Consider the following 14999-nt stretch of genomic DNA (forward strand, 5'->3'; position numbering starts at 1 on the left):
TCTTAATTAATTCCACCCTCCCTAAGGTAATGACCATGCCTTCCCCCAACATCTGAGACTGAACAGGGGGAGATTTCCTCCTCCAACACTTGGAATTTTTTATCATTATCTGGTCTAAGCCCATTTAGTAATTAGAAGAACCTAATTCAAGCCTGCCTCCATGTGGCCCTTATACACAGACACCTGCTCTGCCACTCACTCTGCAACACTCACATGAATATGAAGATTTGGATCTTCTTGTACCAGTAAGACTCTAATGACTCACTCTCCTGTCCTCTCATTTTGTTGCACTGGTAAAAGCCAAAGCAGAGAGAGTGAGAGATTGGTGCTCTGTCCTAGTCGTGGTACATTGCTAATTTGGTCCTGTTTTTGTAGGCTAACTGAGTATGCAACAAGCTAAGGTGAGTGGACTTGAAATACAACCTCCTGCCAGAACCAAACATTTAGGAGAGGAAACATACATCTGCCCACCACAGTCTCCCAAACAGAGTAAAAAGTAACATACAAATTGAGAATTGTAACATTAAAAATGTGTTTCTAAATCAGTAAAGCTGCAGGATGTTATGTTCCAAGTCACACAAAAGCCTCACAACCCTGCACTTGTCTGTCTCATTGATCAGCATTATCAAGGAAGGCTGAAAGAAGACTCCTCATTCTGGCTTTCTGCACCCTGTTCCTCTGGGTGGCACACAAACATAACCTCTGCCAAAAGGCTTCAGCTGTCGGATAAGCGATTAAGATCAATACAATCGAGAAACTGATGAGTGTTTTTTTTTTTTTTTTCCTTTTAAACTAACACCTGTTTGAAAATACGCATGATGTGGGATTCCTTACCTAAAAAGAGAGAGTTCCTTTCCATTTCGATCACCTTTCCACAGAAAATGAAAATGTGGCAGCAGACTCGACCACGTCCGCCGTACTATCCCCCTGCCAGCACTGGGAGAGAGAGAGAGAGAGAGAGAGAGAGAGAGAGAGAGAGAGAGAGAGAGAGAGAGAGAGAGAGAGAGAGAGAGAGAGCGCGGAGTGTGCCAGGTTATTACCCAGAGGGAATCGGGGCAATTGAAGCAGTTGCCAGTTAACACCACCTTTTATTGAAAACACCTAAGAAATACAATGGCAGTAAAAGCTGCTGCTGTGTGACATCATGATTGAATCTCGCGTAACTATTTGTTTAGTCCCGCGTGTGTAAATATGGAGCTAAAACCTGCACTCATGAGCAGTGCAGTATACAGGTAACCCACTTGTTGCCTTCCGCATGGTCAAACAAGCAGCCATAACCTGGAAACCTCAATCTCCTCATGTCATACAGCTGCATTCATTTATATGATCCATGAACACATGCACTTCTATTTGTTACCATAGGGACCTATAAAAGAGAATCCTAACTCGACCCACAACAAAAATCAGTCAAGTAAAAAAAGAACAATCAGTGTCTGGTGATGAAAAATAACTTAAATTAACTGGGTTCGGAGTTAGTAGGCAAAGGTAATGTTATTAATGTGAGTGATGCGATGCAGCACAGCGTGGTTGTGTGTGTGCGTCTATGATCAACGTGTGTCTCTGCGTGTGATACGCACCCGGACCGCTGGGTGTCAGTAAACGCACGTAAACTGTGTTGTCTGCTCCAGCCACTGACATTTGAACGTTGATGTAAGTAATGTAATATCATTTCATATCATGATCAAAAAACGAATTAAATGTATAATAATAATATTAATAATACTACTACTACTAATAATAAATTATTTTGAGTGTGTATCACGTGACAGTCTATGGTGTGCGTTTGAGTACGGGGGTGGGGCTTTCCCAACGTTTGACGTGGTACAACTCTCGCGATATTTCGGTCTCTCAGTTACCCACCGTCTTGGATACTCCAGTTTCACCGTTGAGAAACATCAACATAGTAACCCGGGAAAGGCGATCACAGACGCGGGTAGCGGCATTTCTTTCTTGGAATCTCACAGCTGACCTGGATATTTGGTTGCTCGGACCATCGCCGAGACGACAACAATGGGTGCATGTCGCTAGAAAAAGTTGCTAGCTTAGTTGGCACAACTGCGAGCTAACATTGGTTTGCTAACGTTAGCTGGCTAACGCTAACGTTAGCAAACAGACAGCTGAACGAAACTGAAGTCTGAGAAGTTAGGGTCGTCTTATCATGAGGACGTGAGCATGAATGTGGACATCTAGACACCTCGGATCATTTCACTTAAGGTACGTGTTATGTCCCTTCAAGGCGGTGTTTAGCTAAGTTAACATAAACTCTGCTTCGAGTTGGCGGCTCCGACTATTCCCTGGACCGAAGACATTTCGAAATAAGTCATGTTGAAGTCAGATATTCGAATTAACTGGGTACATGATCTTTGAATGTACAACGATTGCATTAGAAAATCCGACATGGTTGCTAAAATGTTGAGGTTGTTTAAATGATATTAAGTTTTTGAAAGACAGTAATACGCTGGTACTTAGTTCACACCCTAAAGTAGATTAACGATGGATTGTGTTGTGAGTATTTCCTGGACAGAATGTTTCCAGTCGTAGCCCACAACACAGGTCATTTCTATTTGACGTGGAAACCTAGGTGGCCATTACTTGCTGTTTCGTGAGGTGTTGTTGTAATGTAATTCATTCAGTAATAGCAATGCCAACGATAGAAGAGTCCTTGTACAGGTCCCGGTGTACCATTAGTGCGAGCCCATCTTTTTTTAGGCTATTGGTGTATTTCAAAATAATGTCAAAAATATTAAGTCACTGATGGAAGTTTAACTTTTCAGTGATCTATCCGGGGGCAACACGGTGAAGTTAACAAACACGACATACTACGACAAAGTTAAGGTTAAAGTCAATCCAACCAATGTAAAGTCAAAGATGGAACATTGTTTCTTCATCGCCCGGCTTGCTGGTGGTGTTCAGCAGACTTTTGAGTAGTGGTGACTTCGGTGGTCGGAGGCTATAATGCAACAGTCGATGTTCCCACATGAGTGTTTTTGTAATGTAGTGTCCACTCATAAGTGGCAGCACCGAGCAATTGCCGCTGAGTAGCGCTGCAGCCGGCGACTTAAGAGGAAATTATGTGCCATCTTGGATTTCACACGGGTTGTATTTGCAGTAATGGAAATCATCCGCACTCCATCGGTAAAAATGTTTTTTGTCACTTAACGCGCGCCCGACATCGTGTTTTCTTCACCTGATAAGTCGCTGATGGGTTCGCCACCTACGCGACGATTTTGAATTATCAAAATTTTTAATTATTAAACTTTATGAAGACTAAATGCTTGAACTGGGTGGGTTCACTGTGACAGCAACACAGCACTGGTGTTACAGAGTTCTACAGTACTGAATCAAGACTGCTGAGTAACAGCGGCAGGAAATTTGTCTCAAACGCCATTTAGTAACGTAGAATTAGCTTTGAACAGAGGAGTCTCGTATAATGCTGGCGTGTGCACTTTTCAGTTCAAGTCACAACGGGATTCAGACCCATCTGGATTCAAATAACAGGAAAGAGACAGGCTGCTGTCTGTTATAAACAACAGCCTGTAAGTAAACACAGTTAAATCCGCGCTGTCTGCATTGTTGATTAGAGCATATAACCATCGCTACATGGCCATATTGTAATAGAGAGGGCTGTTGCAAAGAAATTCCGATTATACTTAAACATTAGTTTTCTTCCTGTGTGCTCTCTCAGCCTGACGCGATTGCCTCAAGGTTATGTCACGTGATTGTTATGAGTAAGATGTTTGACTTCTGAAGAACTACTTATGACTCAAGGAGTGTTGAATATGAGAACATCCATGTTGAGCTAGGCTAGAGTTACTTACAAATCCATGCTATAACTAATAAAGTGGCAAAGTTGTCAACAAATTGACACAGTGTTGTTGTTTCAGGAAGAGTGTTCCCTAATAAGGACATAACTGTTGAACATAATTTTGTAATTTACTTGATGAGAATAATATCTACGTAGGACCAGACTTCCGTTTTCTGGCTTTACAGGTGTTTAAAGTAAACATCACATGATTGACACGTGGCACACTTTAGTTCTGCTTACCTTGTTTCGTGGAAATCTTTTAAAGAATGTGCTGCTGTAGAACCTGTTTTAAATGGCAGGGTGACATTAATCTGCTGCCAACAGGCTGTCATAACAGTGACAGATGTTATACAAGGAATTAACTAGGTTCTTTAGGTACCATTGTGTATTTTAATTTGTTCACATGCTTGGCATGAATTGAAGCTTATCAATTTGTTTATTGTCTTTAAGATGTGTTTCTGTTCAAGTCAATTTCTTGATTTACAACACTTAATACTTTTTATTTCTGTTTGTTGTTCCTTGTTTTGGATTCACTTAACATTTTTGGTCTTATCTGACTTATTGCTGAGATGCCACTGCCTTTGTCTGTAGTGTACGTGGTATACAGTGTACAGTAGTACAAGAATATATCATTTTTATGACTTTCACTCAGCATTTGTTTCCATCATTTGCCTGTCTAATCTTGGCTTCAGGTGACTGGGAGAGATGAGGAGCAGCAGGAGGACTGAGGTGTCTGCTCAGCAGCTTACCGATCACAATATTGGCACAGGTGTGTTTAAAAAAAATTGCAGTTCAGTTGTAGCAGTGCTTATTCTCAGTTGGTGTGTGTTCTCATTTTATTTGAAATACTTGGGTTCTTTACCTAGCAAGAGGTTTTCTCTCGCATGTTGTAATGGTTTTTTTCTCTTCCTTTTTGTCAGAGCTAAGAACTGCATGGAAAAGTTTGGCTCAGTCCAAAGCTGCTGTAAGTAGTACACCCAACAGTCTTGTGCTGATGGCCTTGTTTGTCAGCCTTTCAGAAAGAATTGCCAGTTCATAGTAGTGATAAAATACGGTCTGCAATTTGTAATCACGATGACTCCGACTCCTTTTCATGCTCACATAACCTAAGGAGTCTGATGAGTATTTTCTCTGCCTAGTTGCGGCATATAGAAAACCGTCTAGAGGCAGTTCCAGGGACAGGGGTTCTCCTGGACTCAGTGATGGACCCCCCCAAGGATAAGGTGTCCAGGACTGTGCGCTGCAGAGGTGAGTTATTCCAAAATGTAAAGCTGTCTTTTGCAAAATGGAATTATGTTTCGTTAAATTCTGTGTTATATCTGCAGCTGTTTTTATATTCCCCTCTCTATCGTCAGATTGGCAACAAGCTGATGACAATCAAGGGTCTTCGAAGCGCAAAGGGTATAGTCAGCAGAGTCCAGAAAAGAGCAGCTCACGCAGCCCACTGAGAAATACTACCCAGGATAGCAATATCTGCAGGAATAGTGTGGAGTTCAGGGAACCACTGGCTTCGTACAGGTACAGATACTGCACTAAATTGCATTCATGACACATCTGCTCTCTGGGTAGATAACTGTATTTGGATATGAGGAGGCGGTCATATCCAGGGCTGGATATCTGTGGTCAATGACCAAATAGCAGTGGCAGTATTCTCTTTATCCATATGTTACATAAAAAATACAAAGCCCTTGTTGAACAACACACCAAAACAATGTAATTCATATTACTATTTTAAATGAAGTGAAAATGATACTAGTCTTGTCATTGTGGTATTCGTGTGTGTGTGTGTGTTCTGTAGAGTGACAGCTGAATAAGACAGTGTTTATTGCCCACCTGGCCTGTGATATTTTCATTGTAGTTATGGCATCAGTTCCTTGTTTAACATGATGCATCAGATGAGCTCTTTCACCTAAATGTCACCTAAATAACAGTCAGTCCCCAGTGCTCTTTGATGTTCAAGACCTCTACTCAGAACCCGTATGTTCTTGACATCTCTGAATTGCTTGTAGCTGAATAGTACTTCAGTAGCTCAAGGCTCTAGTGTTCTCTCCAGTTTTGTCACTCAGTGTAACACAGTTACTGGATTTAAAATGTGAACATGTTGAATATTTTGCTTCTATACCATTTGACCATCCATAAATGTGTTCCTCTGTAAATTAAGAGTAAATCTTGATCCTCCTCCTGATCCCATGTAATCTGGTTTGTGTCCAGAGAGGCCACCCCTCCACCACATCCATCCTCTCAGCTGGAGTCCTACAGCCTGCACTCAGTGCCAGGGTCTTCATACCCATCCTCAGATCCTCTGCTAAGCCAGCTGGTGTACCAGAGGGACACCAGGGACAAGCAGACGGACAGGGACCTGGACAGCACACACTCCTCTGCTCTGGGGAGCACCGAGGTCCGCTACCTCAATGACCAGCCGGCCCTGGACACCCTGAGGACTATTGGAAACCAGTCACATCTCACAGGAACCCCTGCAAGGGAGGGAGCTGAGGAGGGAAGCACTCCCAAAGCACAACTTGACATGGATGGCAGAGAGTCAAGCCCATGTCTAGCTCCAGCCCTAGGCCCCACACGCCGAGGGGAGAGCACTCCCTCCACTAGCCCTGGCTCAGCTTCCCAGCGCTTGGAGAACCTAAGGCGTCACCAGCCTGATGATAAACTGGAGAAGCTCAAAGAGCGAATTCGAAGGCAGAGACAACATCTGGAGGAGGCTGCAGAGAGAGAGAAGCTGCTTGGTTTTCTGGAACAGCCCATTATGACAGCTGTGGAGAGTAACAACACTGGTACCAGCAACATGCCCACAGCCAAAATACGGAAAGTAGCAGCTGCGCCACCTGCACCTATTTACAAAGGTATCTGAACTGTGAGATTTGTCCCACATTTTAAACCATCACATGTGTTTGAAATGATGATAAGCAAGATGATAAATAAGTGTTTTTGGGAATACAGGTTTGTGCTGTTTAGTAGGAAACAGGATGCAGCTTGAATATTCAATCCTTTTATTCTTAGGTTTCAACAGTACTGAGACAAAGATCCGGACACCTGACGGGAAAGTGTGGAAGGAGGAGGAGTTTCATAACCTCAGCAGAGAAATATACAGAGACCTGTCACGGCAGTTTGCTGGTATGCACAGAACACATTTTTTTCCTCATTGCTGTAATTCCTTCCCTTGTAGAACTGTCTAACCTGGACGTGGAACAGTGATTCTAAACTACATTATAAGAGGAAAATGGTAGTAATTGGTGATCTTGGACATGCTTGAGTCCTTTCCTGGGCTTCCATCTAGGTTACAATACCCTGTGGCATTGAGTCTAGAGTTGTCTGGACAGACTGCATTGAATTTAGAAGTTAATGATTGCACCTGAATGAACCATTCTGGTATTCTGACCTCCATCTACAAGGAAAATCTTTGGATAAGGGGAAATCCATTTGGTTGGACTGCTCAAAATAAATTATATACAGTGTGGACTGGTGCATGATCCAGCTAATATTCTGGTCTTTTGCCAAATATGCTGGTCATTACTGACATACACAGACACAAGTAGGTTGAGTATAGAGACAACAGTGTTGTTTTGCTAGCCAGGTGTCACAGTAAATAGCCAAATAAAGTAATACAGAGTTAAATAAATTACTTTTGTATGGGATCATTTCATTTTCTTAAGAGTATCAATTTTTTACTGTTACTTGCCAAATTAAAAGTAATGTTCCCAGGCCAGTGGTTACAATGGCGGGGCTGGTGATCTTGAAGAGATATAACTTATTGTCATCCCCTCCATATTATGTCGTCTATTTTCTATAAAGATTTTGTATAAACACGATCTATGGCCATAGGCTTGTTTATATTATACTGGTGCGCAGGACTTTGATTTTCAACTGACATCTCTTACTTTGAGTAAGAGCTTTTTACAGCTTGTGTTGCTTTGTGGCTTATTCTCTGCATGTATCCTTTTTCTTTGCACAGAGAGCACCAGATCCAGACATCAGCAGCAGAGGGAACAGAGGGCAGACAGGTCCAAAGAGAGGAGACCTCCCAAACCAGTCAGGAAAGTCCACAGAGCTGCCCCTGTGTCTGACCTAAATGCAAAACCAGGTATAATAATCCTCTTTTATGTGTGAGGGCCAGCCCGCCCTCTGATCTATTTTTAATTAGTGGCAGTAGGAAAGCTAAGCATGTGGAACAGTCTGGCAGGATTTCATGACGGGTCAGAGAACACTCTCCAAAACCAAGAACCTCAGAGGCTTGACCATCTCTATGATTATGAGGTTTTTCTCAGCTGGCTTGTTGCTATAATGTCTGTGCCCTTTCAATAAGTCAGCTTTATTCTATATTAATCATCTACCTTCATTTATACATTGACTATAGAATATATAATTTGGTGTGATTTTACCCTCCACACATGCTCTTAGTCTTTTGGTGAATATATACACAATGAGTGTATAAACAGTTTCATAATTTGCTAACTATGTTCACATACTATGAATTTAATCCAAATGCCTCAAACAGGCAGCAAAGGTCAGTGTTGGGGCTACACTATTTGGTGTGTTCTTTCCATGTACTCAGTTCTCCCATACCAGGCCTGTGTGTGTTCCAGTACATGAACTAGAGCCATTGCTGGCTTTTGAGGATCTGTTAAGACACTAATCCCTGATGAAATGTCCAGTATGTATGACATGCAGTTTGTGATCAGCAAGACACCCACGCAGAGGACTCACAGCCACATACTGTGGTAACCTGGGCAGAGCATACCTCTGACAGCTGAGTAAACACCCCTCTGCCCATTCACAAAGATTCTTCCAAAGGGACACGTGTAAACATGATTTGTAGCTATCTTGACCTTCCTGTCTCTGTAGACCTGGACCACAAACAAAAGATATTTGTTTGCTATATAACGATGTTGGTATGACATGGTCATTCCAGTGAATGATTCACCCTCAATGCAAAAGCTGTTGAAATTTACAGTACAAAGGAGATAAAATCTAGATATCCTGAAAATTCGATCTCCTGCGCTCTAGCTCTGTTTCACTCTGTCCATAGTGTTTTTCCAACTTTTGTGTTGCCTCTCAAATCTGGCTGGCCTCTGTTTCATGCTGGCACAGTACTATAAATAGCCCTCTGAAATCTGTGGCCAGGTTCAGTTGGCTCATCCACCCAGTACAAACAGCTGCTTGGTTAGTGAATGTACAGCTTCGTTACCAGGAACTGCTCTTCAGTATAATACAGTCGTGGCAGAAGGTGCTCTATAAATTATTTCAAGAAAAGAAGAATTGCTGTTTTTGAAATGTAATTATTTTCCAGTACTCTGGGTACCACAAATAAAATTCTCACACTCCTTGTACTGGGATGGTAGCATAAACCAGAGAAACAGAGATTGACAGGAAAGCTGTGTGGAAGACATGTAAATGTATCTGCCAGATTGTTACTAGGGGCAAGGAGGAAAATATGCACAGCAACTTCAGTAACTTGAAAAAGTAAACAGAGTCAGGGCGTCTTGTTCTTTTTCATATTACTTTGACTCAACTGACCATTTAAATTGGCACTACAAATGCTCCTCACTGACAACATCAGCTGTATTAATTAACTGTTTCTTTGCAGTGATAAGCCCTGCATCGTGGCGGGACGGCCAGAAGCTGGTAAAGATGGTACTGGGTCCAGGTCCCAGGCTGCCCAGGGAGGAGCAGACATCCCATCCAGCTGACGGACTGAGCAGAACAGGTGAGACCTGGAGATCTAAGCACTTACCCATATGTACACGCCACTGCACCCATGATACCAACTGCCACCTCAGCTTACCTATAACCCATTTATCTCTGCAGTAACCATTTGTCCAGTGGTCTTGCACTTTTTTACACCAGAGTGTCAGTCACAAAGAAAGAAAGTAAAAGGGACACAGACAGAAAAGGTGATAAGCTTTCTGCTAGGCTTAAAGAAACTCAAAACATCTCCACTTGATGTCAAAATGTCCTCTTCATTATTTATGTCCAGTGGTGTGTAGGATGAGACATAATCACTGAGGTGTAAATTAGGTTTTACACCCTCCCCCCTTTTTTTCAGACATCTTGTGTCCTGGTTTTATCTGTTTTCCCATGTTGGTATTGAACTTTAACGTTAAACATAAATTTCTGTACTGGTTGCTGTTAACTGTTAAGGATTTTCTCAATGTAATTGAAAGATTTTATAAAATAAATGATCCTAAGGATTTTTTTCCTTTAGACAGCAAGACTGATAACAGTGCCAGCCAAAGGAATATCAATAAATAAAGAGTCTATGGCTGCTGCTCTTTTCTACACACACTATCTATACCCACCTCTGCCTTTGCTAGCTGCATCTGTACTGGGCACCACTGACCGGAAGGAATAGAGATTGACAGGCTGTTCTGGTTGGATGCACAATTAGACGTGGCCTGATTTTTTGATGCCCCCAGTGCATGCAGCATGTACTCTGGGGAACGGCAGAGTGGGGCAGGGAGAAGCGATGAGGCTCACTGCAGCCATGTTCTAAAAAAACACTGTCTGGATTAGATACTGTAAAATCTAGATGGGAATTTTCAATTTGGCCCAGATTAGAGTTACCATGGCAAGCCTGCCCCCCAAGCCTTATTTACTATGTGCATTCTGTCTGGGTCTTGTGCTTTAGTTTTGGATGTCTTTTTTTTTTTTTTTTTTTAATCTGTTGCAGTCACACATTGGAGAAAATCAAAAAAAACAATTTTTTTTCAAGATGTGATAAACATATTTCTTACAGTAACTGATCATATATCACAGAATTTTAGAGTTAAAGTGTAAAATTCAGTCACACACTATACTTATGATTAAATATGAATTGTGATGGCAAAGTCAAAATGTTTTGTGTTTTATCACCATAGTTTGCACTTAGACTTAAGACTTTGTCTAGCACCGAAGCATGCTCTTTGTTATGTATGTATGTTTGTTTCCATTATCAAGTTTATTACTAGTTACCAGCTGTAACATCTTCCTTTTCTATAATTGTCCATTAGCTTCCCATCACCGCTCCAGTTCCGATCCACGCTCAGATTCAAAGCGACGATCTCGCCCTAACAGCACAGAGAGGCCTTGCGGTGGTTTTCAGGGGCAATCTAAAAACCGCTCCACAACAACACCTGCCCTCTTGTCTGCAGCTCAGGACAAGGTGCCAGTGGGTGCAAGCACAGACCTGTTGTCAGCAGACATTCAGGGGATACTTGATGACCTCCAACTGGAGTGTAAAGTAGCCGAGAGGGAGGAGAGGGCCCGGCAAAGGTCCCGGGGTGGGAGCAATGGTAGGAGAGGGAGAGGGGGATCTGGGTCACGAACAAGGACTCCAGTGTCTGCTTGGGGACCCACTGTGGCAACAGGTAGCTCCTCAAGAGGATGCCGCAGTGCCAGCCCCACTGCACGCAAACCAGAAGATGCCAATATGGCCGGCACGGGGCACAAAAAGCGACACTATGATGCGGATACTGTTCGGCAGTACATTGCCCGGCAACAGGAGGAGAGAAAGAAGCGTCAGGCAGAGGAGAAGAGGGCACTGAGGGAGGAGACAGAGAGGAGAAACCAGAGACTGCAAGAGCTCTACAAGAAGCAAAGAGACGTTGCTAAAACAGTGGTCCTTCCCAGCGAGGCACCTGTGGCCCCTGTACAAAGGCGACTACAGGAGACCTACAACAAACTGCTGCTGGAGGAGGCGCGGCTGGGAGAGGAGGCCACACAGACGTACCCTGCTGCTCCTTCTAGTCAAACGGTATTGTGCATACACATGAAACATGGTCACCGTATTAATATATGAGAACTGTGTTGGGTAGAATGTAGTAAGTAGCAGTAAAATAAGTTACTGAATTTATCACATTTGAAAGAAAAAAAAAATACATGGATTTTTAACATGTTAACATGTTCTTCCACAGAGACCGATGTACCAGCCCTCTGGAGAGTCAGATAAAGAGAACAAAAGACTAGATGCACCACAGAGTCCCTCCAGCAGTGATAGGTCTTTAAACGATCAGCCACCTCCTCCATTATCCAGGTACACACAAACACACACTTCCTCACAAAACTGCCTGCTTTGCTCGCTAACTCCCAAATAACAATCTCCTTGCTCTCAGATTTATTCACACAGATAAAAAACAAACCATAAGTACACATATTCTTGCTACCTCTCAGTAATAATGCTGGCGTGGAATCACCTGACTGTATCAAACAGAGAAAGTGTTTGTTCTCAGATGCTCGTTTCTTATGAACTCCTCTTGGAAGTGCCCCAGGAGCCTTTTTTCTCTGCATTTTAGTACATGATTAAACAACAACACTGTAGGGCACTTTTACTGTCACTGCTTTAGTGTTAGATGCTTGAAAGAACAGCTTAAATAACTGAAATAAAGATGAGTGCGTATAAAGATATTCCTTGAGAAACACTTCATCATTTTCCTCTTTGTAAATACAGAGACTACAATTGCTCTGATTTATTGTTTTCCATGTAGTTTAAGTGTAGGCGTAGAATCATAAGTGTTTTATGATTCTACAAACGTAGACAGGACCATTGTATTCTGTAATAGTTATGTATTAAGCCGGTGAATAAATCTGTACAAAACTATGGCTACAAGAGATGTTATATTGCAGTACAGTTGTATTCGCAGGGGAATATCTAATATGCAAAGATTATGGGTATTAAAAATAAAAGTTCTTTTTTTTTGCTCACCTGAGTAGGAAGTATGATGAAAATATTTATTTAAAATATTTATTTAGTCTTTAGTTTGATCATTGATTTATGCTGTTCACATTTCTCTCTTTTAACCTCTCCTTATTCTTTGTTGCTCTCTCTGTGGCAGGAATGATCTGGATGTTGGAGTTGCCTCTTTGCTTCAGCCTGACCGTCTGAGCCCTGCTGTTCGGCCTGCAACCGGTCCCAGTGGCAGTATGCTAGCTCCTTTTAGTGACCATCTTCTCTCTCAGCTTCTCAGGCTGGAGACAGCAGCGGCTGGCGGCGACCTCAAGCACACCCATCAGCCAGCCACAGCGCCCTCTAGCAGGTCGCACTCCAAGATGTCTCGCATCGAGGCCCTGAAGGCCACGGCTGCATCACTGTCCAATCGTATAGAGAGTGAGGCGCGGAAGCTTGCAGGGGAAGGGATCAACTACGGTACAGCAACTTCAATGGACATGGACACTATTGTGGCTCCTCAGCCGACTCTGGCTAATCTTGATGGTGGATGCTGGACAGAAACAGCTGCCACGGAAAATAATGATGTGTCATTAAGGATCCAGAGGATTTTGACTAGCACAAGTCATAGTTCATATAATAGCACAGCTCTTCCAGGAGTAGGCAATCTGCATGCCTTCAGGGGACAGAAAGAGAGGAAGGGTACACACACCAGTTTTACCAATCCACAAATTTCTGGTGACGTAACAGGGCCTATTCTCAATAGTTACACACCAGAGAGGAAGAAACTAGTCAATGGCTTGGAGAAGGTTGAAAGAATGGATAAAGTGGCACAGAGGAGAAGCTATGACCCGGAGGAGAATCGGACAGATCTCCATGACTCAAGTGGTGGTTCCATCAGTGAGGGTCCCTTACTGAGTGAGGGGAGTTTTTCAGAGGATGAGATAAGCCCTCCTCACCCCTCCAGCAATCGTGTGTCTAGACCAGCAGATCGTCTGGAGGCAGTGGACTACTGTGCCGCTCAAAGAAGGGACTACCAGCGGCTGACTGAGTTCCAGAGAGAGGCAGCAAGGTGCTCGGCCCTCAGCTCCCCATTTGCTCAGCAGGACAGCAGTAAAGCAGCCTGGGAAGAGCTGAACAAAGGAAGCCCTTTAAGCGTAATCAACATTTTCACCAAGAACCTTCATGGCCATGTTAAAGGTGAGTTTATATCTGAGTGTCTTTCCATTCAGGGAAAATACGTCAGAGTTGAGTTTTCTGTACTGTTTCAGTATGTGGATGATGAGACCAAATTTGTGTCTTGTCTGACAAAATCTTCAGTGTCAGTGGCTTTTTGAACAATTTAGGAGGGAATTTAAAATGTAACTGGAAGAGCGACACAGAATGTTAGTCAGTGAAACTGTAGTGGTCATACTAGCAATGTGTACAACATACTGACAGTCACTTTAGATGATGTTGTAAATATGTCTCATCTGTTTTTTTTCCACCTTGTTCCGTAGCGAGTGAGAGGAACTCTCCCTCTTCCCATTCCTTGCACTCTGGAAATGGCCTCGGAGACGCAGGAGCCTATGAAGATGACTTTGTGTCATCACATAGCAGCAGAGCTACTGGTCATTTAAAGAGAGGTTCCAATTCACCCAGGTATAAGAAAAAAAGGACATATATTTTAAAGTGACCACTAGGTGGCATTCATATCACACCGATTGAAAGCTTGTGACTCAGACAGCAATCTTTCTTTGCCTTTGTGAGTTCACAGACTTTTCCTTGCAGGATAGCAATTATGAACATGATACTATACTGTGTCTGCTATGTTTATTTCATGTGTTGTATCAAAGATCCTGTATTTGATTAAAAAGTGATTTGATCATACTCTTCTCTCCCCTCTCTGTCAGCGTGAACAGTCACTTTGAGGAGCTGATGAGGAGGTCTCCCTATGAGAAAAGTACAGGGGGATTCAATTCCCACCATTCATCCTTTCACTCATCTATACACTCACCACATCTTTCCTCTGGTTCAGCATCTTGCTCCTCACCCCTCTCTAAGCACTCTGCCAGAAAAAGAGGTGAGAATCAAAATCTTAACATAATTTCCTGTCAGGAGTCAGATTTTTTAAAAATAAATTAATATAAAGAAAATTATCTTTGTATGTTCATATACTATACAAATCCCTCTGCTGCACAATATAACAATATAACTTTCCTCTGCAGGCACAGCATCAGACCAGAGTGATGCCACCCTGGTGGAAGAGCAGAGGAGCTCCTGCTCACCTGCCTCAGAGGCATTGTCCTCTGACTCCAGGAAGAGGGGCTCAGACAAAAGCTCTGCCCATAGCCAGGCAAAGAGTGTCCACTCCAGTGACACTTTAGGAGAAACCTCAGGGCATTCTCACCAAAGGTAATGATCCTCGGGACACTACATCAAAGAGGAAGGGTAGGGAAGGTTGTTATTTTTGGCTTAGTGGAATGATGGAAAATTTGAAAAAAAAAAAAAAAAATCCCTACCTGCAAGTGCTTTTCATTTGAGAGCATCTGTACTGTACTCTCT

The 14999-nt window shown here is 42.8% G+C and overlaps 2 protein-coding genes across 2 annotated transcripts in view; one reads left to right on the plus strand and one right to left on the minus strand.

The window, feature by feature from the left end:
* Positions 1 to 943, minus strand: part of LOC108881362 (voltage-dependent R-type calcium channel subunit alpha-1E) — a 95069-nt gene extending 94126 nt beyond the window's left edge. Inside the window, 1 exon segment of the mRNA XM_051077268.1 lies at positions 835 to 943. The gene's annotated coding sequence lies outside the window, so the exon portion shown is untranslated.
* Positions 944 to 1852: 909 nt separating this feature from the next.
* cep350 (centrosomal protein 350) overlaps positions 1853 to 14999 on the plus strand; it is a 32878-nt gene continuing 19731 nt past the window's right edge. Inside the window, 15 exon segments of the mRNA XM_018673317.2 lie at positions 1853 to 2214; positions 4498 to 4574; positions 4726 to 4769; positions 4945 to 5053; positions 5161 to 5323; positions 6017 to 6660; positions 6818 to 6931; positions 7770 to 7898; positions 9402 to 9521; positions 10804 to 11546; positions 11707 to 11825; positions 12625 to 13655; positions 13955 to 14096; positions 14348 to 14517; positions 14663 to 14849. Of these exon segments, the coding sequence (XP_018528833.1) occupies positions 4511 to 4574; positions 4726 to 4769; positions 4945 to 5053; positions 5161 to 5323; positions 6017 to 6660; positions 6818 to 6931; positions 7770 to 7898; positions 9402 to 9521; positions 10804 to 11546; positions 11707 to 11825; positions 12625 to 13655; positions 13955 to 14096; positions 14348 to 14517; positions 14663 to 14849 (3779 nt within the window). The 5' untranslated portion in view covers positions 1853 to 2214; positions 4498 to 4510.

The sequence above is a fragment of the Lates calcarifer genome, linkage group LG17 (genome assembly GCF_001640805.2).
Source record: "Lates calcarifer isolate ASB-BC8 linkage group LG17, TLL_Latcal_v3, whole genome shotgun sequence".
Classification (NCBI taxonomy): Eukaryota; Metazoa; Chordata; class Actinopteri; family Centropomidae; genus Lates; species Lates calcarifer.